Below are 26,120 nucleotides of genomic sequence, written 5' to 3'. Positions count from 1 at the left end.
ACAATACAATAAGAGTGGGGGACTTTAACACCCCCCACACTGAAATGGACAGATCATCTAAGCAAAAGATCAACAAGGAAATAAACACTTTAAATGAAATACTGGACCAAATGGACTTCACAGACATATTCAGAACATTCCATCCCAAAGCAAAAGAATACACATTCTTCTCTAGCGCCCATGGAACATTCTCCAGAAGAGATCACATCCTAGGTCACAAATCAGGTCTCAACCGGTACCAAAAGATTGGGATTATTCCCTGCATATTTTCAGACCACAATGATTTGAAACTAGAACCCAATCACAAGAGGAAAGTCGGAAAGAACTCCAATACATGGAGGCTAAAGAGCATCCTACTAAAGAATGAATGGGTCAACCAGGAAATTAAAGAAGAATTAAAAAAATTCATGGAAACCAATGAAAATGAAAACACAACTGTTCAAAATCTTTGGGATGCGGCAAAGGCAGTCCTGAGAGGAAAGTATATAGCAATACAAACCTTTCTCAAGAAACAAGAAAGGTCTCAAATACACAACCTAACCCTACACCTAAAGGAGCTAGAGAAAAAACAGCAAATAAAGCCTAAACCCAGCAGGAGAAGAGAAATCATAAAGATCAGAGCAGAAATCAATGAAATAGAGACCAAAAGAACAGTAGAACAGATCAATGAAACAAGGAGCTGGTTCTTTGGAAGAATGAACAAGATTGATCAACCCCTGGCCAGACTTATCAAAAAGAAAGAGAAATGACCCAAATCAACAAAATCATGAACGAAAGAGGAGAGATCACAACCAACACCAAAGAAATACAAACAATTATAAGAACATATTATGAGCAACTCTATGCCAGCAAATTAGATAACCAGGAAGAAATGGATGCATTCCTAGAGATGTATCAACTACCAAAACTGAACCAGGAAGAAATGGAAAACCTGAACAGACCTATAACTACAAAGGAAATTGAAGCAGTCATCAAAAATCTCCCAACAAACAAATGCCCAGGGCCAGATGGCCTCTCAGGGGAATTCTACCAAACATTTCAAGAAGAATTAATACCTATTCTCCTGAAACTGTTCCAAAAAATAGAAATGGAAGGAAAACGTCCAAACTCGTTTTATGAGGCCACCACTACCTTGATCCCCAAACCAGACAAAGACCCCATCAAAAAGGAGAATGACAGACCAATATCCTTGATGAACATGAATGCAAAAATTCTCACCAAAATACTAGCCAATAGGATCCAAGAGTACATTAAAAGGATTCTTCACCACGACCAAGTGGGATTTATTCCTGGGCTGCAAGGTTGGTTCAACATCCGCAAATCATTCAACGTGATACAATACATTAACAAAAGAAAGAACAAGAATCATATGATCCTCTCAATAGATGCAGAAAAAGCTTTTGACAAAGTATAGCATCCTTTCTTGATCAAAACTCTTCAGAGTATAGGAATAGAGGGTACCTACCTCAATATCATAAAAGCCATCATGAAAAACCTACAGTGAGTATCATTCTCAATGGGGAAAAGCTGAGAGCTTTCCCCCTAAGGTCAGGAACGCGGCGGGGATGTCCACTATCAGCACCGCTATTCAACATAGTATTAGAAGTCCTAGCCACAGCAATCAGACAACAAAAAGAAATCAAAGGCATCCAAATCAGCAAAGAGGAAGTCAAACTCTCACTCTTTGCAGATGATATGATACTGTATGTGGAAAACCCAAAAGACTCCACCCCAAAAAAGCCAGAACTCATACAGGCATTCAGTAAAGTCGCAGGATATAAAATCAATGCACAGAAATCAGTGGCATTCCTATACACCAACAACAAGACAGAAGAGAGACAAATTAAGGAGTCGATCCCATTTACAATTGCACCCAAAACCATAAGATACCTAGGAATAAATCTAACCAAAGAGGCAAATCTGTACTCAGAAAACTATAAAATACTCATGAAAGAAATGGAGGAAGACACAAAGAAATGGAAAAACGTTCCATGCTCATGGATTGGAAGAACAAACATTGTGAAGATGTCAATGCTACCTAGAGCAATCTTCACATTCAATGCAATCCCCATCAAAATACCATCCACTTTTTTCAAAGAAATGGAACAAATAATCCTAAAATTTATATGGAAGCAGAAAAGACCCCGAATAGCCAGAGGAATGTTGAAAAAGAAAAGCAAAGCTGGCAGCATCACATTTCCGGACTTGCAGCTCTATTAAAAAGCTATCATTATTAAGACAGTATAGTACTGGCACAAAAACAGACACATAGATCAGTGGAACAGAATAGAGAGCCCAGAAATGGACCCTCAACTCTATGGTCAAGTGATCTTTGACAAAGCAGGAAAGAATGTCCAATGGAAAAAACGACAGTCTCTTCAACAAATGGTGCTGGGAAAATTGGACAGCCACATGCAGAAGAATGAAACTGGACCATTTCCTTACACCACACACAAAAATAGACTCCAAATGGTTGAAAGACCTAAACGTGAGACAGGAGTCCATCAACATCCTAAAGGAGAACACAGGCAGCAACATCTTCGACCTCAGCCGCATCAACTTCTTCCGAGAAACATCGCCAAAGGCAAGGGAAGCCAGGGCAAAAATGAACTATTGGGATTTCATCAACATAAAAAGCTTTTGCACAGCAGAAGAAACAGTCCACAAAACCAAAGGACAACCGACTGAATGGGAAAAGATATTTGCAAATGACATAGCAGATAAAGGGCTAGTAACCAAAATCTATAAAGAACTTATCAAACTCAATATCCAAAGAACTAATAATCCAATCAAGAAATGGGCAGAAGATATGAACACACCTTTTTCCAAAGAAGACATCCAAATGGCCAACAGACACATGAAAAAGTGCTCAACATCCCTCGGCATCAGGGAAATCCAAAGCAAAACCTCAATGAGATACCACCTCACACCCGTCAGAATGGCTAGAATTAACAAGTCAGGAAACGACAGATGTAGGCGGGGATGCGGAGAAAGGGGAACCCTCCTACACTGTTGGTGGGAATGCAAGCTGGTGCAACCACTTTGGAAAACAGTATGGAGGTTCGTCAAACAGTTGAAAATAGAGCTACCCTACAATCCAGCAATTGCACTACTGGGTATTTACCCCAAAGATACAAATGTAGGGATCCGAAGGGGTACGTGCACCCCAATGTTCATAGCAGTAATGTCCACAATAGCCAAACTGTGGAAAGAGCCAAGATGTCCATCGACAGATGAATGGATAAAGAAGAGGCGGTATATATACACAATGGAATATTATGCAGCCATCAAAAGGAATGAGATCTTGCCATTTGCAACAACGTGGATGGAACTGGAGGGTGTTATGCTGAGTGAAACAAGTCAATCAGAGAAAGACATGTATCATATGACCTCACTGATATGAGGAATTCTTAATTTCATGAAACAAACTGAGGGTTGCTGGAGTGGGGGTCGGGTGGGAGGGATGGGGTAGCTGGGTGATAGACACTGGGGAGGGTATGTGCAATGGTGAGTACTGTGAATTGTGCAAGACTGTTGAATCACAGATCTGTACCTCTGAAACAAATAATCCAATATATTTTAAGAAAAGAAAAAAGAAGATATAGCAGGATGGGAAGAATGAAGGGGGGGAAATTGGAGGGGGAGATGAACCATGCGAGATGTTGGACTCTGAAAAACAAACTGAGGTTTCTAGAGGGGAGGGGGGTGGGGGGATGGTTTGGCCTGGTGATGGGTATTAAAGAGGGAATGTTCTGTGTGGAGAACTGGGTGTTATGTACAAACAATGAATCATGGAACACTACACCACAAACTAATGATGTAATGTATGGTGAGTAACATAACAATAAAAAAGAACAAAGGGAGGAATATCAGAGAAGTATTACTTTTAATTGCATCTCCATTTTAACAGGCGTATGTGAATCTTATTTTTATATAGAAGCTTTAAAAGAGAAATGTGAACTTGAAGCTTCACGACCTTGGAGCAAGCTGACTGCGTTATGTTTTCACTGGGCAGGGCTTCAGAAATTCATTTACACTTGAAAAAGTTGTCTTCTAAATGATAAATATACTTAATTGAGAAATAAAATTTCAAATTGGTAAAAGTATATCAACTTCTGTGTCTCCGACATTATTTTAGGAGAAGGTGACCTGGCTGGATTGGAGCCAACTGAAAACAGGGTGAGGCTGGCAACATGCCTGGTATATCCAAAACTATTAGTTTTTGGAAGCACATTTTTACCTTTTTGGCTTGTTTCAGAAATTAGACTTTAGGGTACAGGGCGGAATTGCTGTTGGCCCCACTCTCATTACTTAGTAAAATAATAAAAGGTGAGGCAACACTGTAGGTAAAATACTGTTCAAAAAGGTGGTGGGATGTTAAGACAGTATTTAGAATGGGGAAAATGGACTGGATTGGCAGAGAAAAGGAATAGGAGCTAAGAAGGCCAACTTCTGTATATAAAGTAATTTTATGGTAGAAATCAGTGTGAGGCTTAGAGACAGCACAGTAAAGAACCTGGGACTCTGGTCCTCATCAGAAGCAATCCAAAGGTTGTACACAGAGTCTGTTTGTACATGATCAGGACCAGGGACCAGTGGTTCTCCATGGGTGATGGCAAAATGACCTGGGGTACAAGTGAGCAAAAATTTGAAGCAGACAATGATTCAGAAGCAGTGACATTCATAAAGATTGCATGGCAGAAACAACCCTGGAATATATTACATATGACATGAGATAGACTATGGAGAAATATACTGTGATCATGGTTCTGGATTTCATAAACTCAAGAGTATTCAGCCAGATAGCCAGGGGGTGGACTGTGGATACCAGGGCTTGCTGAAATGCTGAAAAGCTGGAGGCAGAAATTTTGTTCTGGAAGATCCATGAACTGACTCTGTTTCCTTAACCCAGATGAAGAGGTAGTTTTGCAGATGCCGAAATTGGTTTAAGAGCCCGGAAAGCATATTCTATGTTTAATGACTACAGATGCAAAAATATACACCTCCCATTTCTGTAAATGCATAATTTAAGTACTCTATTGTCTTGTATTCTTGGATATATACATTTATATATATCTTGAGTTAAGTTTATATATATGCATGTGTGTGTGTATAACTTTTTTTTTTTTTTACCCAGAATGGTTGACATGATTCCTAAATTTCTAAATAAATAAGGATAGTAAAGTATCACAACTGAACTTTCCAATGAAGTTCTATCTTGCATGGACAGTGTCACGGGATGGTTGACAGCCTCTGTTAAGATTTTTGGAAACCAAAGAAAAGAATTTGAGATATTCTACATTGCTTGTTGCTTCTTTGCTTCCATCAAGTTCTGAATCCTTCATTAAATTAGCAGCCTAATCTTGACCTATTGTGTAAATTTTCTGTGTGCACACTCTCTGTGTATCTTTTTGCCAATGTCTAATCTACCTGAAATACTGCACACATTCTGGTTTTTCTCTGTCTTGAATATGGGGAGGGAATAGCACCTTCTCTCTGGGCTCAGCAGATCTGTAGACCCTTAATATATTCTTCTTCTAATAATCAGATCTAGTTCCAGTCAGACAGCCCCAAGATTACTATATGTTTTGCAATGAAAGGAGCCAGGATAAGGCACAGTGCTAACCCTAAAAGGATCTTAATGAACCAGTCCTCTACTCTATCAGTTTTCTCTCTCATTTCGATGACCTAGCTCTCTGGGCCTTGGACCACCTTGGGATGACTCTGACTCTAGGGGGAATTTACACTCAAGAGCAAAGAGTTTCTTACCAGATGCCAAGAGATCATTGATGAGCACAAGGAACTTCTCATCAGCCACCTGGGCATCGGTCATGAGAAACACCGTGCTCAGATTCTTCACTCCAGCTTTCAGGCACAAACCGGCCAGGTCCAGCTGTGGAAACAATCAATATTAAAGATCTTAGGGAAGAAGGGCGGGGCAAGATGGCGGAGGAGTAGGAGACCTGGATTTCCTCTGGTCTCAGGAATTCAGCTGGATAGGGATCAAACCATTCTGAACACCTACGAACTCAACAGGAGATCGAAGAAAAGAATGGCAACAACTCTGAACAGAGAAGCGACCACTTCCCGGAAGGTAGGACGTGCAGAGAAGTGAATCTGAGGTGATATTTGGGACGATAGTCGGCAGGGGAGAGGGCCTCCGTTGGCCGCTTCTGGCAAGTGCTAGAGCCGTGGAGCACAAAATCGGGAACTTTTAGAAGCCGGCTCCGCGGAGGGAAGTCGCTGCAGTGGCTAAGTGGGGGGTGTGGTCACACTCACGGGACAGTGTGGTCTCAGGACCCTCGGGGTCACAGAAAGACCAGGGGTGCCTGAGGGCAGCAGAGATCCCAGGTATCAGAGCGGGGAAGCCGGCTGCAGAGACGGAGCCGAGGCGCGGGCTCTCAGCTCGGGGTGGCCATGAACTGTGATCCGCGGCCCAGTCGGGCCACTGCGCCTCCAGCAGGGACCCAACAAGCGGCAGAGCCAGGGAGACTCCCCTTCCTCCCTGGGGAGGAGCGGCGCGGGAGCGCACCGCAGGGATCTGCTGGGTTTGGAGACTCCACATGGGGTCAGATGCCAGAGATAGAAACGCTCGGTCACAGGCCGGGTGAGCACGGAGTGTGGCCGCAGACCAGGGACACGGGAGTGACTGCTTTTCTCTGGGGGCGCACTGAAGAGCAGGGTCCCGAGTTCTCAGCTCTTCTGGGTGTAGATTGAGAGGCCACCATTTTCACCCTGGTCCTCCAAAGCTGTACCGAGAGCTTGCAGGGAACAAAAGCTCCTGAGAGCAAACCCGAGCTTGCTTAGCCCGGACTCACAAGGGCGGGGCAATTCCGCCTCTGGCAAAGATCTTTGGGAACCACACCAACAGGCCCCTCCCCCAGAAGATGAGCACGAACAGCCAGCAAGCCAAGACCAAGTTTACTGATCAAGGAGAACAGGAGAACTCCAGGGCTAGGGGAATACTGCACATAGAATTCATGGCTTTTTTACCATGATTCATTAGTCTTTAAAAGTTAATTTTTTAACTGTTTTTTTTAAATTTTTCTTTTTCCCTTTTTCAACCAACATCTTATCAATCCCTTCTTAAAAATTTTTTTTTTATTTTTCATTTTTAGAGTCATATTCTATCCCTTCATAGTAGTTACCCTTATTTTTGGCATATAAGTTGATCTCTCTTTAAAATTTTGAGATACGGTTGCTTCTAACAGATCAAAATATACCCTAAATCACTAGTGTATGGCTTTGTTCTAGTCTCCTGCCTGATCACATTCTCTCCGTTTTTTCTTTCTTTTTTTTAAAATCTTCTTTTTTCAAACAACTTCTTATCAATTCCTTTTATAAAATCTTTTATAATTTTGGAAGATCTTTTATAATTTTCATCTTTACAGTCATATTCCATCCCTTCATTGTATCAACCCCTATTTTGTACATATAAAAGTCTTTCTTTAAAATTTTACCAGGCACATTTTTCTAACAGACCAAAATACACCCAAAATCTAGTGTGTGGCACTGATCTATGCACTAGCCTGATCATATTAGATCATATTCTGTTTTTTTTGTTTCGTTCCGTTTTTGTTTGTTTTTATCTTTATCTTTTTCTTTATTTTTCTCTTTCTTTCCCTTTCTTCTCCCCTAGTTTCAGGTCTTTTCTGATTTGTTTAGAGTATATTTTCTGGGGACGTTGTTAACCTGTTAGCATTTTGTTCTCTCATTCATCTATTCTCCTCTGGACAAAATGACAGGATGAAAAAAATCACCTCAACAAAAAGAACAAGAGGTAGTACCGTCGGCCAGGGACCAAATCAATACGGACATTAGTATGATGTCACACCTAGAATTCAGAATCATGATCTTCAAGATACTAGCTGGGCTTGAAGAAAGCATGGAGGTTATTAGAGAAACCCTTCCTGGGGAAATAAAAGAACTAAAATCTAACCAAGTCGAAATAAAAAAGGCTATTAATGAGGTGCAATAAAAAATGGGGGCACTAACTGCTAGGATAAATGAGGCAGAAGAGAGAATTAGTGATATAGAAGACCAAATGATGGAAAATAAAGAAGCTGAGAAAAAGAGAGATAAACAACTACTGGCTCATGAGGGCAGAATTCGAGAGATAAGCGATACCATAAGAGGAAACAACATTAGAATAATTGGGATCCCTGAAGAAGAAGAAGAAAGAGAGAGAGGGGCAGAAGGTATATTGGAGCAAATTATAGCAGAGAACTTCCCTAACGTGGGGAAGGAAACAGGCATCAAAATCCAGGAGGCACAGAGAACCCCTCTCAAAATCAATAAAAATAGGTCAACACCCCGACATCCAATACTAAAACTTACAAGTCTCAGAGACAAAGAGAAAAATCTTGAAAGCAACTCTGGAGAAAATATATGTAACCTATAATGGTAGAAATATTAGATTGGCAACAGACTTATCCACAGAGACCTGGCAGGCCAGAAAGGACTGGCATGAGATCCTTACAGCACTAAACGAGAAAAATCTGCAGCCAAGAATACTATATCCAGCTACGCTGTCATTGAAAATAGAAGGAGAGAGAAAAACCTTCCAGGACAAACAAAACCCAAAGGAATTTGCAAACATGAAACCAGCCCTGCAAGAAATATTGAAAGGGGTCCTCTAAGCAAAGAGAGAGCCTAAAAGCAGCATAGATCAGAAAGGAACGCAAACAATATACAGTCAGAGTCACCTTACAGGCAATACAATGGCACTAAATTAAAATCTTTCAATAGTTACCCTGAATGTAAATGGGCTAAATGGCCCAATAAGAAGACACAGGCTATCAGATTGGATTAAAAAACAAGACCCATCGATATGCTGTCTCCAAGACACTCATTTTATACCCAACGACACCCCCAGATTGAAAGTGAGGGGGTGGAAAACCATTCACCATGCTAATGGACACCAAAAGAAAGCTGGGGTGGCAATCCTTATATCAGACAAACTAGATTTTAAAACAAAGACTGTAATAAGAGATGAGGAAGGACACTATATCCTACTTAAAGGGTCTATCCAACAAAAGATCTAACAATTGTAAATATCTATGCCCCTAACATGGGAGCAGCCAATTATATAAGGCAATTAATAACAAAAACAAAGAAACACATTGACAGCAATACAATAATAGTGGGGGACATTAACACCCCCCACACTGAAATGGACAGATCATCTAAGCAAAAGGCCAACAAGGAAATAAAGACTTTAAACGACACATTGGACCAAATGGACTTCACAGACATATTCAGAACATTCCATCCCAAAGCAACAGAATACACATTCTTCTCTAGTGCCCATGGAACATTCTCCAGAATTGATCACATCCTAGGTCACAAATCAGGTCTCAACCGGTACCAAAAGACTGGGATTATTCTCTGCATATTTTCAGACCACAGTGCTTTGAAACTAGAACTCAATCACAAGAGGAAAGTCGGAAAGAACTCAAATACATGGAGGCTAAGGAGCATCCTACTAAAGAATGAATGGGTCAAACAGGAATTTAAAGAAGAATTAAAAAAATTCATTGAAACCAATGAAAATGAAAACACAACTGTTCAAAACCTTTGGGATACAGCAAAAGCAGTCCTGAGAGGAAAGTATATGGCAATACAACCCTTTCTCAAGAAACAAGAAAGGTCTCAAATATACAACCTAACCCTACACCTAAAGGAGCTAGAGAAAAAACAGCAAATAAAGCCTAAACCCAGCAGGAGAAGAGAAATCATAAAGATCAGAGCAGAAATCAATGAAATAGAAACCAAAGGACAGTAGAACAGATCTACGAAACTAGGAGCTGGTTCTTTGGAAGAATTAACAAGATTGATAAACCCCTGGCAAGACTTACCAAAAAGAAAAGGGAAATGACTCAAATCAACAAAATCATGAATGAAAGAGGAGAGATCACAACCAAAACCAAAGAAATACAAACAATTATAAGAACATATTATGAGCAACTCTATGCCAGCAAATTAGATAACCTGGAAGAAATGGATGCATTCCTAGAGATGTATCAGCTATCAAAACTGAACCAGGAAGAAATGGAAAACCTGAACAGACCTATAACCACTAAGGAAATTGAAGCAGTCATCAAAAATATCCCAACAAACAAATGCCCAGGGCCAGATAGCTTACCAGGGGAATTCTACCAAACATTACAAGAAGAATTAATACCTATTCTCCTGAAACTTTCCAAAAAAATAAAAATGGAAGGAAAAGGTCCAAACTCGTTTTATGAGGCCACCACTACATTGATCCCCAAATCAAAAAAAGACTCCATCAAAAAGGAGAATTACAGACCAATATCCTTAATGAACATGGATGCAAAAATTCTCACCAAAATACTAGCCAATAGGATCCAACAGTACATTACATTAAAAGGATTCTTCACCAGGACCAACTGGGATTTATCCGTGGGCGGCAAGGTTGGTATAACATCTGCAAATCAATCAACGTGATACAATACATTAACAAAAGAAAGAACAAGAATCATATGATCCTCTCAATAGATGCAGAAAAAGCATTTGACAAAGTATACCATGCTTTCTTGATAAAAACTCTTGAAAGTATAGGGATAGAGGGTATTTACCTCAATATCATAAAAGCCATCTATGAAAAACCTACAGCGAATATCATTCTCAATGGGGAAAAGCTGAGAGCTTTTCCCCTAAGGTCAGGAATGCGGCAGGGATGTCCACTATCAGCACCGCTATTCAACATAGCATTAGAAGTCCTAGCCACAGCAATCAGACAACAAAAAGAAATCAAAGGTATCCAAATCGGCAAGAGGAAGTCAAACTCTCACTCTTTGCAGATGATATGATACTGTATGTGGAAAACCCAAAAGACTCCACCCCAAAAAAGCCAGAACTCATACAGGCATTCAGTAAAGTCGCAGGATATAAAATCAATGCACAGAAATCAGTGGCATTCCTATACACCAACAACAAGACAGAAGAGAGACAAATCAAGGAGTCGATCCCATTTACAATTGCACTCAAAACCATAAGATACCTAGGAATAAATCTAACCAAAGAGGCCAAGGATCTGTACTCAGAAAACTATAAAATACTCACGAAAGAAATGGAGGAAGACACAAAGAAATGGAAAAACGTTCCAAGCTCATGGATTGGAAGAACATTGTGAAGAAGTCAATGCTACCTAGAGCAATCTACACATTCAGTGCAATCCCCATCAAAATACCAACCACTTTTTTCAAAGAAATGGAACAAATAATCCTAAAATTTATATGGAAGCAGAAAAGACCCCGAATAGCCAGAGGAATGTTGAAAAAGAAAAGCAAAGCTGGCGGCATCACAATTCCGGACTTCCAGCTCTATTACAAAGCTGTCATCCTCAAGACAGTATGGTACTGGCACAAAAATAGACACAGCGATGAATGGAACAGAATCGAGAGCCCAGAAATGGCCCCTCAACTCTATGGTCAACTAATCTTTAACAAAGCAAGAAAGACTGTACAATGGAAAAAAGTATCTTCAACAAATGGTGCTGGGAAAATTGGACAGCCACATGCAAAAGAACGAAACTGGACCATTTCCTTACACCACACACAAAAATAGACTCCAAATGGTTGAAAGAGCTAAACGTGAGACAGGAGTCCATTAACATCCTAAAGGAGAACACAGGAAGCAACCTCTTCGACCTCAGCCACAGCAACTTCTTCCGAGAAACATCGCCAAAGGCAAGGGAAGCCAGGGCAAAAATGAACTATTGGGATTTCATCAACATAAAAAGCTTTTGTACAGCAAAAGAAACAGTCCACAAAACCAAAAGACAACCGACAGAATGGGAGAAAATATTTGCAAATGACATATCAGATAAAGGGCTAGTATCCAAAATCTATAAAGAACTTATCAAACTCAACATCCAAAGAACAAATAATCCAATCAAGAAATGGGCAGAAGATATGAACACATTTTTCCAAAGAAGACATCCAAATGGCCAACAGACTCATAAAAACGTGCTCCACATCGCTCGGCATCAGGGAAATCCAAATGAAAACCTCAATAAGATACCACCTCACACTAGTCAGAATGGTTAAAATTAAGTCAGGAAACGACAGATGTAGGCGGGGATGCGGAGAAAGGGGAACCCTCCTACACTGTTGGTGGGAATGCAAGCTGGTGCAACCACTCTGGAAAACAGTATGGGGGTTCCTCAAACAGTTGAAAATAGAGCTACCATACCATCCAGCAATTTCACTACTGGGTATTTACCCAAAAGACAGAAATGTAGGGATCCGAAGGGGTACGTGCACCCCTATGTTTATAGCAGCAATGTGCACAATAGCCAAACTGTGGAAAGAGCCAAGATGTCCATCGACAGATGAATGGATAAAGAAGATGTCGTATGTATACACAATGGAATATTATGCAGCCATCAAAAGGAATGAGATCTTGCCATGTGCAACGACGTGGATGGAACTGGAGGGCGTTATGCTTAGTGAAATAAGTCAATCAGAGAAAGACATGTATCATATGACCTCACTGATATGAGGAATTCTTAATATCAGGAAACAAACTGAGGGTTGCTGGAGTGGTAGGGGGTTGGGAGGGATGGGGTGGCTGGGTGATAGACATTGGGGAGGATATGTGCTATGGTGAGCGCTGTGAATTGTGCAAGACTTTTGAATCACCTATCTGTACCTCTGAAACAAATAATGTAATATTTATTTTTATTTTTTTTATTTTTTATTGTTATGTTAATCACCATACATTACATCATTAGTTTTTGATGTAGTGTTCTATGATTCATTGTTTGTGCATAACACCCATTGCTCCACGCAAAATGTGCCCTCTTTAATACCCATCACCAGGCTAACCCATCCCCCCACCCCCTCCCCTTTAGAACCCTCAGTGTGTTTTTCAGAGTCCATCATCTCTCATGGTTCGTCTCCCCCTCTGACTTACTCAACTTCATTCTTCCCCTCCTTCTATCTTCTTCTTTTTTTTTTTTTTAACATATATTGCATTGTTTGCTTCAGAAGTACAGATCTGTGATTCAACAGTCTTGCACAATTCACAGCGCTCACCATAGCACATACCCTCCCCAATGTCTATCACCCAGCCACCCCATCCCTTCCACCCCCCACCACTCCAGCAACCCTCAGTTTGTTTCCTGAGATTAAGAATTCCTTGTATCAGTGAGGTCATATGATACATGTCTTTCTCTGATTGACTTATATCAGTCAGCATAACACTCTCCAGTTCCATCCACGTCGTTGAACATGGCATGATCTCATTCTTTTTGCTGGCTGCATAATATTCCATTGTGTGTATATATATATATATATATATATATATATATATATATATATATATATATGTGTATATATATATATATATATATATCACTTCTTCTTTATCCATTCATCTGTTGATGGACATCTTGGCTCTTTCCACAGTTTGGCTATTGTGGACATTGCTGCTATAAACATTGGGGTGCACGTAACCCTTCGGATCCCTACATTTGTATCTTTGGGGTAAATACCCAGTAGTTCAATTGCTGGATCATATGGTAGCTCTATTTTCAAGTTTTTGAGGAACCCCCATACTGTTTTCCAGAGTGGTTGCACCAGCTTGCATTCCCACCAACAGTGTAGGAGGGTTCCCCTTTCTCCGCATCCCCGCCAACATCTGTCGTTTCCTGACTTATTCATTTTAGCCATTCTGACGGGTGTGAGGTGGTATCTCATGGAGGTTTTGCTTTGGATTTCCCTGATGCCGAGTGATGTTGAGCACTTTTTCATGTGCCTGTTGGCCATTTGGATGTCTTCTTTGGAAAAATGTCTGTTCATGTCTTCTGCCCATTTCTTGATTGGATTATTTGTTCTTTGGATGTTGAGTTTGATAAGTTCTTTATAGATTTTGGATACTAGCCCTTTATTTGATATGTCATTTGCAAATATTTTCTCCCATTCTGTCGGTTGTCTTTTGGTTTTGTGGACTGTTTCTTTTGCTGTACAAAAGCTTTTTATGTTGATGAAATCCCAATAGTTCATTTTTGCCCTGGCTTCCCTTGCCTTTGGCGATGTCTCTAGGAAGAAGTTGATGTGGCTGAGGTCGAAGAGGTTGCTGCCTGTGTTCTCCTTTAGGATGTTGATGGACTCCTGTCTTAGGTTTAGGTGTTTCAACCATTTGGAGTCTATTTTTGTGTGTGGTGTAAGGAAATGGTCCAGTTTCATTCTTCTGCATGAGGCTGTCCAATTTTCCAACACCATTTGTTGAAGAGACTGTCTTTTTTCCACTGGACATTCTTTCCTGCTTTGTCAAAGATGAGTTGACCACAGAGTTGAGGGTCCATTTCTGGGCTCTCTATTCTGTTCCATTCATCGCTGTCTATTTTTGTGCCAGTACCATACTGTCTTGATGATGACAGCTTTGTAATAGAGCTGGAAGTCCGGAATTGTGATGCCACCAGCTTTGCTTTTCTTTTTCAATATTCCTCTGGCTATTCGGGGTCTCTTCTGGTTCCATACAAATTTTAGGATTGTTCCATTTCTTTGAAAAAAGTGGATGGTATTTTGATGGGGATTGCACTGAATGTGTAGATTGCTCTAGGTAGCATTGACATCTTCACAATGTTGGTTCTCCCAATCCATGAGCATGGATCGTTTTTCCATTTCTTTGTGTCTTCCTCCATTTCTTTCATGACTATTTTATAGTTTTCTGAGTACAGATCCTTTGCCTCTTTAGTTAAATTTATACCTAGGTATCTTATGGTTTTGGGTGCATTTGTAAATGGGATCGACTCCTTGATTGTCTCTCTTCTGTCTTGTTGGTGTATAGGAATGCCACTGATTTCTGTGCATTGATTTTATAGCCTGCCACTTGACTGAATTCCTGTATGAGTTCTCGCAGTTTTGGGGTGGAGTCTTTTGGGTTTTCCACATAAAGTATCATATCATCTGCAAAGAGTGAGAGTTTGACTTCCTCTTTGCCGATTTGGATGCCTTTGATTTCTTTTTGTTGTCTGATTGCTGTGGCTAGGACTTCTAATACTCTTTGAATAGCAGTGGTGAGAGTGGACATCCCTGCCGCGTTCCTGACCTTAGGGGGAAAGCTCTCAGCTTTTCCCCATTGAGAATGATATTCGCTGCAGGTTTTTCACAGACGGCTTTTATGATATTGAGGTATGTACTCTCTATCCCTATACTCTAAAGAGTTTTGATCAAGAAAGGATGCTGTACTTTGTCAAATGCTTTTTCTGCATCTATTGAGAGGATCATATGATTCTTGTTCTTTCTTTTGTTAATGTATTGTATCACGTTGATTGATTTGCGGATGTTGAACCAACCTTGCAGCCCAGGGAGAAATCCCACTTGGTCGTGGTGAAGAATCCTTTTAATGTACTCTTGGATCCTATTGGCTAGTATTTTGGTGAGAATTTTTGCGTCCATGTTCATCAAGAATATTGGTCTGTCATTCTCCTTTTTGATGGGGTCTTTGTCTGGTTTGGGGATCAAGGTAATGGTGGCCTCATAAAATGAGTTTGGAAGTTTTCCTTCCATTTCTATTTTTTGGAACAGTTTCAGGAGAATAGGTATTAATTCTTCTTGAAATGTCTGGTAGAATTCCCCTGGGAAGCCCCATCTGGGCATTTGTTTGTTGGGAGATTTTTGATGACTGCCTCAATTTCCTTAGTGGTTATAGGTCTGTTCAGGTTTTCTATTTCTTCCTGGTTCAATTTTGGTAGTTGATACATCTCTAGGAATGCATCCATTTCTTCCAGGTTATCTAATTTGCTGGCATAGAGTTGCTCATAATATGTTCGTATAATTGTTTGTATTTCTTTGGTGTTGGTTGTGATCTCTCCTCTTTCATTCTGATTTTGTTGATTTGAGTCATTTCTCTTTTCTTTTTGATACGTCTGGCCAGGGGTTTATCATCTTGTTAATTCTTTCAAAGAATCAGCTCCTAGTTTCATTGATCTGTTCTACTGTTCTTTTGGTTTCTATTTCATTGATTTCTGCTCTGATCTTTATTCTTTCTCGTCTCCTGCTGGGTTTAGGCTTTATTTGCTGTTTTTTCTCTAGCTCCTTTAGGTGTAGGGTTAGGTTGTATATTTGAGACCTTTCTTGTTTCTTGGGAAAGCTTGTATTGCTATATACTTTCCTCTTAGGACTGCCTTTGCTGTATCCCAAAGATTTTGAACAGTTGTGTTTTCATTTTCATTGGTGTCCATGAATTTTCTTATTCTTCTTTAATTTCCTGGTTGACCCATTCATTCCTTAGTAGGATGCTCCTTAGCCTCCATGTATTTGAGTTCTTTCCGACTTTCCTCTTGTGATTGAGTTCTAGGTTCAAAGCATTGTGGTCTGAAAATATGCAGGGAATGATCCCAATCTTTTGGTACCGGTTGAGACCTGATTTGTGACCTAGGATGTGATCAATTCTGGAGAATGTTCCATGGGCACTAGAGAAGAATGTGTATTCTGTTGCTTTGGGTTGGAATGTTCTGAATATGTCTGTGAAGTCCCTTTGGTCCAGTGTTTCATTTAAAGTGTTTATTTCCTTGTTGATATTTTGCTTAGATGATCTGTCCATTTCAGTCGGGGGGTGTTAACGTCTCCCAGTATTATTGTATTGTTGTCAATGTGTTTCTTTGCTTTTGTTATTAATTGCCTTATATAATTGCTGCTCGCATGTTAGGGGCATAGACATTTACAATTGTTAGATCTTCTTGTTGGATAGACCCTTTAAGTAGGATATAGTGTCCCTCCTCATCTCTTATTACAGTCTTTGGTTTAAAGTCTAATTTGTCTGATATAAGGATTGCCACCCCAGCTTTCTTTTGGTGTCCATTAGCATGGTGAATGGTTTTCCACCCCCTCACTTTCAATCTGGGGGTGTCTTTGGTTCTAAAATGAGTCTTCTGCAGACAGCATATTGATGGGTCTTGTTTTTTAATCCAGTCTGATAGCCTGTGTCTTTGGATTGGGGCATTTAGCCCATTTACATTCAGGGTAACTATTGAAAGGTATGAATTTAGTGCCATTGTATTACCTGTAAGGTGAGTGTTACTGTATATTGTCTGTGTTCCTTTCTGATCTATGCTGCTTTTAGGCTCTCTCTTTGCTTAGAGGACCCCTTTCCATATTCGTTGTAGGGCTGGTTTCGTGTTTGCAAATTCCTTTAGTTTTTGTTTGTCCTGGAAGCTTTTACTCTCTCCTTCTATTTTCAATGACAGCCTAGCTGGATATAGTATTCTTGGCTGCAGATTTTTCTCTTTTAGTGCTCTGAATATATCATGCCAGTCCTTTCTGACCTGCCAGGTCTCTGTGGATAGGTCTTTTGCCAGTCTAATGTTTCTACCATTGTAGGTTACAGATCCCTTCTCCCGAGCTGCTTTCAGGATTTTTTCTTTGTCTCTGAGACGCGTAAGTTTTACTATTAGATGTCGGGGTGTTGACCTATTTTTATTGATTTTGAGAGGGGTTCTCTGTGCCTCCTGGATTTTGATGCCTGTTTCCTTCCCCACGTTAGGGAAGTTCTCTGCTATAATTTGCTCCAATATAGCTTCTGCCCCCCTCTCTCTTTCTTCTTCTTCAGGGATCCCAATTTTTCTAATGTTGTTTCGTCTTATCGTATCGCTTATCTCTCGAATTCTGCCCTCGTGATCCTGTAGTTGTTTCTCTTTTTCTCAGCCTCTTTATTTTCCATCATTTGGTCTTCTATATCGCTGATTCTCTCTTCTGCCTCATTTATCCTAGCAGTTAGTGCCCCATTTTTTATTGCACCTCATTAATAGCCTTTTTGATTTCGACTTGGTTAGATTTTAGTTGTTTTATTTCTCCAGAAACGGTGTCTCTAATAACTTCCACGCTTTTTTCAAGCCCAGCTAGTATATTTAAAGTCATGACTCTGAACTGTAGGGCCAACATCGTACTAATGTCTGTATTGAGTAGATCCCTGGCTGACGGTCCTACCTCTTGTTCTTTTTGTTGAGGTGATCTTTTTCGTCTTGTCATATTGTCCAGAGGAGAATAGATGAATGAGAGGACAAAGTGCTAACAGGTTAAGAACGTCCCCAGCAAATATACTCTATGCAAATCAGAAAAGACCTGAAACCAGGGGAAAAGAAAGGGAAAGAAAGAAAAAAGAAAGAGAAAAAAATAGAAAAAAGATAAAAACAAACAAAAAGAGAACAAAACAAAAAAAATCAATATGAACAAATATGATCAGACTAGTGTATGTATCAGTGACACACACTAGATTTTGGGCGTAATTTGGTCTGTTAGAAGAAAGTGCCTCCTAGAATTTTAAAGGAAGAAAGATTTATGTATGTACAAAATAAGGGTTGATACAATGAAGGGATGGAAGATGAGTGTAAAGTTGAAAAGTATAAAAGGTTTTATAAAAGGAATTGATAAGTTGTTTGAAAAAAGAAAAGATTTAAAAAAAAGAAGAAAAGAAAAAAAATGGGAGAGAATGTGATCAGGCAGGAGAGTAGAACAAAGCCATACACTAGTGATTTAGGGTATATTTTGATCTGTTAGAAGAAACTGTATCTCAAAATTTTAAAGAGAGAACAAATTATACATATATATGCCAAAAATAAGGGTAACTATTATGAAGGGAAAAAATATGACTCTAAAAATGAGAAATAAATTTTTTTTTAAAGAAAGTGATTGATAAGATGTTGGTTGATAAAGGGAAAAAGAAAAATTCAAAAAAAGAAAAAACAGTTAAAAAATTAACTTTGAAAAAGTAATGAATCATGGTAAAAAAGCCATGAATTCTATGTGCAGTATTCCCCTAGCGCTGGAGTTCTCCCGTTCTCCTTGATCGGTAAACTTGGTCTTGGCTTGACTGGCTGTTCCTGCTGATCTTCTGGGGGAGGGGCCTGTTGCCGTGGTTCCCAAATGTCTTTGCCGGAGGCGGAATTGCCCCGCCCTTGTCGGTCCGGGCTAAGGAAGCTGCTCCGGTTTCTCGGAGCTTTTGTTCCCTGCAAGCTCTTGGTACAGCTTTGGAGGACCAGGGTGAAAATGGTGGCCTCCCAATCTCCGCTCGGAGGAGCTGAGAACTCGGGGTCCCGCTCCTCAGTGCGCCCCCAGAGAAAAGCAGTCACTCCCGTGTCCCCGGTCTCCGGCCGCACTCCGTGCTCACCCGGCCTGTGACCGAGCGTTTCTGTCTCTGGCACCCGACCCCGTGTGGAGTCTCCAAACCCAGCAGATCCCTGCGGTGCGCTCCTGCGCCGCTCTTCCTGGGGGAGGAAGGGGGGTCTCCCCGGATCTGCCGCTTGTTGGGTCCCTGCTGGAGGAGCAGTGGCCCGACTGGGCCGAGGATCACAGTTTATGGCAACCCCGAGCTGAGAGCCCACGCCTCGGCTCCGTCTCTGCAGCCGGCTTCCCCGCTCCGATACCCGGGAGCTCTGCCGCACTCAGGCTCCCCCGGTCTTTCTGTGACCCCGAGGGTCCTGAGACCCCACTGTCCCGCGAGGGTTCCACCCCCCGCTTAGCCACTGGAGCGACGTCCCTCCGCGGAGCCGGCTTCTAAAAGGTCCGATTTTGTGCTCCGCGGCTCTAGCACTTGCCAGAAGCGGCCGGCGGAGGCCCCCTCCCCCGCCGTCTATCCTCCCGAATATCGCCTCGGATTCACTTCTCCGCACGTCCTACCTTCCAGAAAGTGGTCGCTTCTCTGTTCAGAGAGTTGTTACTATTCTCTTCTTCGATCTCCAGTTGAGTTCGTAGGTGTTCAGAATAGTTTGATCCCTATTCAGGTGAATTCCTGAGACCAGACGAAACCCAGGTCTCCTACTCCTCCGCCATCTTGCTCTGCCCCTCACAAATAATGCAATATATGTTTAGAAAAAAAATAAGAAGATGGCAGGAGGGCAAGAATGAAGGGGTGCAAATCGGAGGGGGAGACGAACTATGAGAGATGATGGACTCTGAAAAACAAACTGAGGGTTCTAGAGGGGAGGGGGGTGGGGGGATGGGTTAGCCTGGTGATGGGTATTAAAGAGGGTACGTTCTGCGTGGAGCACTGGGTGTTATGCACAAACAATGAATCATGGAACACTACATCACAAACTAATGATGTAATGTATAGTGATTAACATAACAATAAAAAATTTAAAGTAAAAAAACGATCTTAGGCAAGATGGCCTTATTGAAAGAGATCCCCAACAAGCTCTTTAGGAATGGGATCATTTCCTTATCTACTTTAATGGGAAATAAAGCGAAACAGCAATGGGAAGTAGGAAGGACTGCTATCTTGTAACGACAAGTAGGGAAATTCCCAGACCCCAATTGTAGTAGAGGTGGACAAGTAAAATTAAACAGTGATGATCTTTAATTCATATAATCACTGTGGATGCTATACTAGCTTCTGGAGCTCCTCTGTGCAAAGAGGTAACAGCTTTCCAAAGGGACAGAGATAGTCCCTGTTCATCTGTGTTGCTTATATCATCATACAAGTGAATGACCTGCCCCAGAAGGCAAGCAATTGTTCTTGGTCTTGACAGAAGAGTCATATACTTGGGGCTACCGACCTGGGTGATGAGTATATCTTATGCTAACACTGTTTTGTGTTCTTATGACTTGCTCCAGCAAAAGCCTTGTGTTGGAATAAAATATACTAGGGAACACACACACACACACACACACACACACACACAATCATCTGGTAGGAAATTATATCCATTCAAACCTGCAGGTGGATGAAGTTTTGGGCTAGGATGCCAAGCCCTGAATTTTTCCAGCTTAGTCAATCTTGGTTCAATCTCTGCATCCCTCTCACAAAGCTCAGCTGTCAGTCCCTGATCTTGCTCCTCTCACTCGCACCACTCAAAGCTCATTTTCTAAGAGCCTCATGCATTTCCTTACAGTAAAGCTTCTTTCATGTCCTATATATCATTCCCCTTTAAAGTTAGTGAACTTCCTTTAATATCAACTGTTCTCAACCTTATGCACTTACAGAATTAGTTAAGACAATGTTTCTCATTGGAACCATCTGGGGGGATGCTTTGAAAAGTCTTGATGCCCAGGCCATTCCCCAGACTAGTTAAGCCAGAATTTCTGGAGGGTGGGATGCAGGCATCAACAGTATTTGAAGAGGATTCCAGTATATAACCAAGGTTGAGAACCACGGTCTTAGATCATTCTGTAAATGTGTATTTCTCATATGCACTAACTTGTTTCCTCTTTTTTGGAACCACTGAAGACCTGGTGTATGACCTTAGATCCAGCCAGTCGTGGAGAGGCTGAGCTGTGCTTTCAGAACAGCAGTGAGCACCACTGGCTGAGAGATTATGCAGGCAGGTGGGCAGATCTGGCTCTAGGCTGGCTGGAATTCTCCCAGGGACAGCAAGGGCAGCATCCTGGTGGAAATTACATCAGGACTCCCGATCCTGTTGTAACCTCTGTTGTAACCAGGCACAAAAGAGAAGGGCAAAGTGACCTCTGAAGGTTGTACAAATGCCTTTTCCCACGTTCCAGAGCATGCAGCAGGGCTGCTAAGGGCTCAATGTCTGGGACCAGGAAATGTCACTGAAGCTCCCAGTACCCGGTGGGTACTGGAACAGTCTTTCAAAATACAAATTTCTTACAGAGCTTGGGCAGACTGTCAGAATTCCTTCAAAGTCTACCAGAACTGCCAGAGAGCTGTGTGCTACATTTGACAGAGAGGTGCCTCAGATCTGGTGAGAGCCAAGGTTACCCAGACGGAGCTGAAGCAGCTGAGGTTTTACAAATGCAGAACTGAGTCTAATAAGTAAAGGGCCCCGGGTGTCGCCGGCCCAGAAGCGAGGAAGTGAACGGCCAGTCGCTTATGGGGAGGTTCTGAGCAAGGTGAGTGAAGAGCTAAGGAAGGGTGACAGGGAGTTGTGGGCAGTTGGAGGAGGACTGGCTCTTACCTTGAAGTCTGGGATCTGGTAGCCTTTCCGCAGCGTGATCTGGAATACATCCATGGAGCTGATGAACGCCGCGAGCCTTGTCAGACTCTGCTTGCCGCTCCCACCCACGCCGACCAACAGCGCATTTCCCCGGGGGGACTCCAAGATGCGGCTGATGTGGCAGCTGAGGGGAAGGAGCAGAGGTACGCGGCCTGGATCAGACTTTCCTCCGTGAGGAGCCTGCACTGGAACCCCCTTTGGAGGCCCATCATGGGCTGAGCTGCAGGAAACGTGAGTTGCACTGTCCCCAAACCTGGCCTCACCTTCTTGCCCAAATGGATGGAAGTCATTCCTGCTTTTTGCTTTAAGCCAAAGCCTCTGGTGAACTCTGGTGGAGGAAGAGCTCATGGCAGCCAGAAAGGACTGGAGGGGACCCGGGCTTACCCTCCCTCCCCTCCCCAGCTGAGCCTGACTCTGCCACACCTCCCACAGCGCTCGGCCTCACCTACTTGTGCTTTCAGGCAAGAGGAGGGGCCAGGAAAAAGAGAAGAGTAGGAAAAAAAAAAATCCAGGGGAGGCTAAAGTACAAGCAGGAACAGAACTGTTTGTTCCACTAAAGAGAGAAGCAAAACTAAAGTCAGCAGAGTAACAGGGAGCCTTGTTGATGCCCTTGTAAGGAATGCGGATTCTTGGTGTCAACCTACAAGACATCCACTTGTTTGGCTTCTGGATTCTTCCCCTTTTAGCTCTACTCACCTCTCTCAGTACCCATATTCCCACCCAGCAATGATGAAAGATCCCCAGGCCCTGGTCTTAGACTACCTCCTGCAGAGGACTCACCTCCCTGACTCACCAGGCCTTCCTCAAATGCCGCTCTTCCATCCACCTGTCCATAGACCCTCCTCCACGTTCTTCTTTCTCCTTAGCGCTATGTATAGACCTTACATAAGGTACCTACATTCTTCATTAAAAAAACTCCTATTCCCTTTCTTTCCTCATCTTAAAAACAGTAACTATTCATTGCACAAAATGCATAAAATGCAGGAAAACTACAATTCTATACTAGATAGCAATAAATACCACTGACATTAATTATAGGCCCTTCTGGACTTTTTCCTAGAGTCTGTGTGTTTATATTTATGGGTATATACACTTATTACACCTGAAAGCTCAATATATATCTACCCTATTGTCAAATCGGGTTCCGTTGTATACTAGACAGAGCTTTGAAACCACTTTTCCATTTAGCCATATTCTTGTGAGTATTTTCCTACACCACTGAGTAATTGCTAAGCCATGCTTTTAATGGTGAAACAACAGAATAAAAACCTTATCTGCATTAGCCCACTACTGGATATTTAGGTTGTTTCCAACATTTTCCAGTCATAAATAATGCTGTGGAAATATTTTTTGTTTCTATCTTTCATCATGTCCACAGGATAGATTCCTAAAAGAAAATCGCTGAGTCAAACAGTAAGACAATTTTTTTGGCTTTTGATACATACTGAAAAGCTGCCTCCCAGCATGGTGGCACGAATTTGTTGTTTTCTTGGGTAGAATTGATCAAAAGGTGGATCTATTATTTTGAAGGGTGAGAATATGTTAGATTATGTGGGTTTCATGAGAATGTGTTATGTCAGAAAACTTGGGAAATGGATAAAAGGAAGACGAGACGACAGGTGTTGGTGAACTTGGACCTGGACGAGTGCACAGAACAAGAACTCAGGGGGAGTCTGACCGAACAGAGCAGAGTGTACATCTGAGATTGAACGGCATAGGCTACAATCCTGTGTCTCTATCTTGTGTTAATAATATTGCAATGACAAATATCATATTCACATTAAGTAAGGGTCATCGGGGGTGGGGCAACTTAGGTCCAGCTAATCCCAATTTGGAGGGAGTGTGGGGGTTGCCAGGAGAGTTTTGATGAGTGGGACTTACATATCAACAAAGCATGAGCATGTATGAGGTTACAGGGCTCCTGTTGACCTTCTGTGGCTTGAGCTTTTTACTACTGCACATTTCTGGCATATACTGATGACTGGGTCATAATCAGCATCAATAAACGAGATGTTTGTGGGTCCTCACTGTCTCCTCTCTCCTGTGGGATGTGTTTACTATTGAGAAGGAAGCCCCAGCGGGAGGGCAGGTAAGCCAACAGTGCCCACCTACCAGCAGGTGGAAAGAGTCTGGCCCCCACTCTTGTTGACACTGGGTCTTATATGTATATTTTTAAATCTTTGCCAATTGAATGGTTGATACAATGATTTAAATTTTTATTCCTTTGATATCTATGGAATTAAACATTTTTCTTATTAATCATTATATATTGTTTGTTTTGTGAATTTCCTTTTCATGTCCATGGCCCACTTCTTTTTTTAAAGTTTTATTTATTTAAGTAATCGCTATACTCAACGTGGGGCTTGAACTCATGACCCCGAGATCAAGAGTTGCATGCTCCTCTGACTGAGCCAGCCAGGTGCTCTGAGTGCCCACTTCTTAACTGAAGATGAAGAGTTCTAGATTTGTAAGACCCCTTTAGGTATGTTCTGAAACATCCCTCCAATTTGTCACTTTTACCTTTTCATTTTAATGTGCTTTTGTATGTGCAGAAAATTTTAGCTTTCTGGATTTAAAATTGTTAAGTCACTAACTTTTTGTAGTGAAAATTAATTCCCCCAAGTATTTAGGAGTTATTTATTGACCTACACTTAGTTCTTTTGCGATTTTGCTTTTCCCCTTTATAATTATTTAATTGGGATATTTCTGCTCTGTCTTGTTATCAGATAGATTTACAATTCTCTGGCCCCCGTATTAAATCCTAGTTTTGAGACAGTGGAAGGGTGTGTGTACTCATCTCGTATCCTCTACAGTCCTCGCACATTGAGGGTATTCGGTAAATGTTGGTTAAACTGAAACAGAACACATACCTTACGTCAGTGTCACATCTGGAGGGATGTACGCAATCATACATTACGTGAGGGGCAAGGACTCATCTGCTTCGTGTCTGTATTGGAGGGTGCCTGACTCCAAGGATAAAAGAGAAACTGAGGTGCTCAGATACCCAGGCCCTCTCTTTGGAGGAGAAGTCCACCTGGGTTCTCTGTGCCGCCCCACACTCCCTCTATTCTGGAAGGCCTGAATTCAGCTTAGCATAGTCCCTGCTATTCAATATCTAAGTGGGAAATGCATCATTAGTTCTGAAGTTTCCAGAGAAGAATGGTTCAGACTGCAACTGTCAGCATTAGACTCCAGCTGGGGATTCATTAACAACCTCTGATGAGGGCAAAGGACTCTGCATTCAAATTACAACATTTAAAAAAGAAGATCAATATTCTGAAAGGCTCCTGGGCGAGAAAACCAGTGAGGTCTAAGTTAAGCTCATTACTGAATTTCTGCGAGATTAAAAACAAAAACTGAAGATGTACCACAGCACAGCTGGAGGAAGTGGGCTTACTGAAGGCTACACACACACACGGCATGCACACACACGCGTGCACACGCATGCGCACACGTGCACGCCGCAGACGTCCTAGAATGGACAAGATACACAAAGGAAGGGGCCCAAGAGAAGTACATCTTTTTCGTAAAGTGATGCTAAGAGAAAGAAAAAGAGGCAGAACAATCTCTGTGGGAGCCAATAAGCCCAGGAAAAAATAAAGATTATGCCAAAAGCAGTGGAAAAGACTTGGTGTGAAGCTTTAAGGAAATGCAGACCGAGAATCTGCTGAAACGGTGAAGACAGTCAGCGGGAGAACACAGTGGTACCATTAAGGACACAATAGCACAAAGCAAAAGCCTAGCATCTCTGGACTGCTTGTTAAGCACAAAGCGCCGGACACACCAGTAGCAATAACCCTACGACATAGACATTCTCACTACCCTCATTCCCAGAGGAGGAAAGTGAAGCTCAGGGAAGTTCAGTGTCCTTTGCTGAACACCGCAGCTAATTAGTGGCAGAACCAGGATTTGAATGTGGATCTGTCTCTGTCTCTAGAATCTGTGCCCGTAACTCGCTACGTGGCTCTCCGTGGTCAGGTTCAACATAAAAGGGCAGTAAGAATTAGCAGCAGAGCTTGGGAAAGGTGTCAGGGAATTGGACCAGAGAGACTGGTAAGAGCTCAAGTAGTAAGAACAAAGAGCCAGATTATAACATCAAAATGAGCATATGCCTCATCGCACCTCTGAACAGACGCCCTTACCCTCGCCCCTCGACCAGTCCTGCGTGTTCCTGGGGAGTGCTAGAGCCTCCACC

General features: G+C 41.9%; 1 protein-coding gene across 2 annotated transcripts in view; it reads right to left on the bottom strand.

The window, feature by feature from the left end:
• LOC113907915 (dynein heavy chain 9, axonemal) overlaps positions 1 to 26,120 on the bottom strand; it is a 231,140-nt gene that overhangs the window by 145,758 nt on the left and 59,262 nt on the right. For both annotated transcript variants that reach the window (XM_035724711.1, XM_035724712.1), the window contains exons 14-15: positions 21,887 to 22,049; positions 5,770 to 5,893 (exon numbers count right to left, since the gene is read on the bottom strand). In XM_035724711.1, the coding sequence (XP_035580604.1) occupies positions 5,770 to 5,893; positions 21,887 to 22,049 (287 nt within the window). The remainder of the gene's footprint in view (positions 1 to 5,769; positions 5,894 to 21,886; positions 22,050 to 26,120) is intronic.

The sequence above is a fragment of the Zalophus californianus genome, chromosome 16 (genome assembly GCF_009762305.2).
Source record: "Zalophus californianus isolate mZalCal1 chromosome 16, mZalCal1.pri.v2, whole genome shotgun sequence".
Taxonomy (NCBI): domain Eukaryota; kingdom Metazoa; phylum Chordata; class Mammalia; order Carnivora; family Otariidae; genus Zalophus; species Zalophus californianus.
Note: the sequence above shows the minus strand (reverse complement) of the source record. Positions and strands in the feature narration are given on the sequence as shown.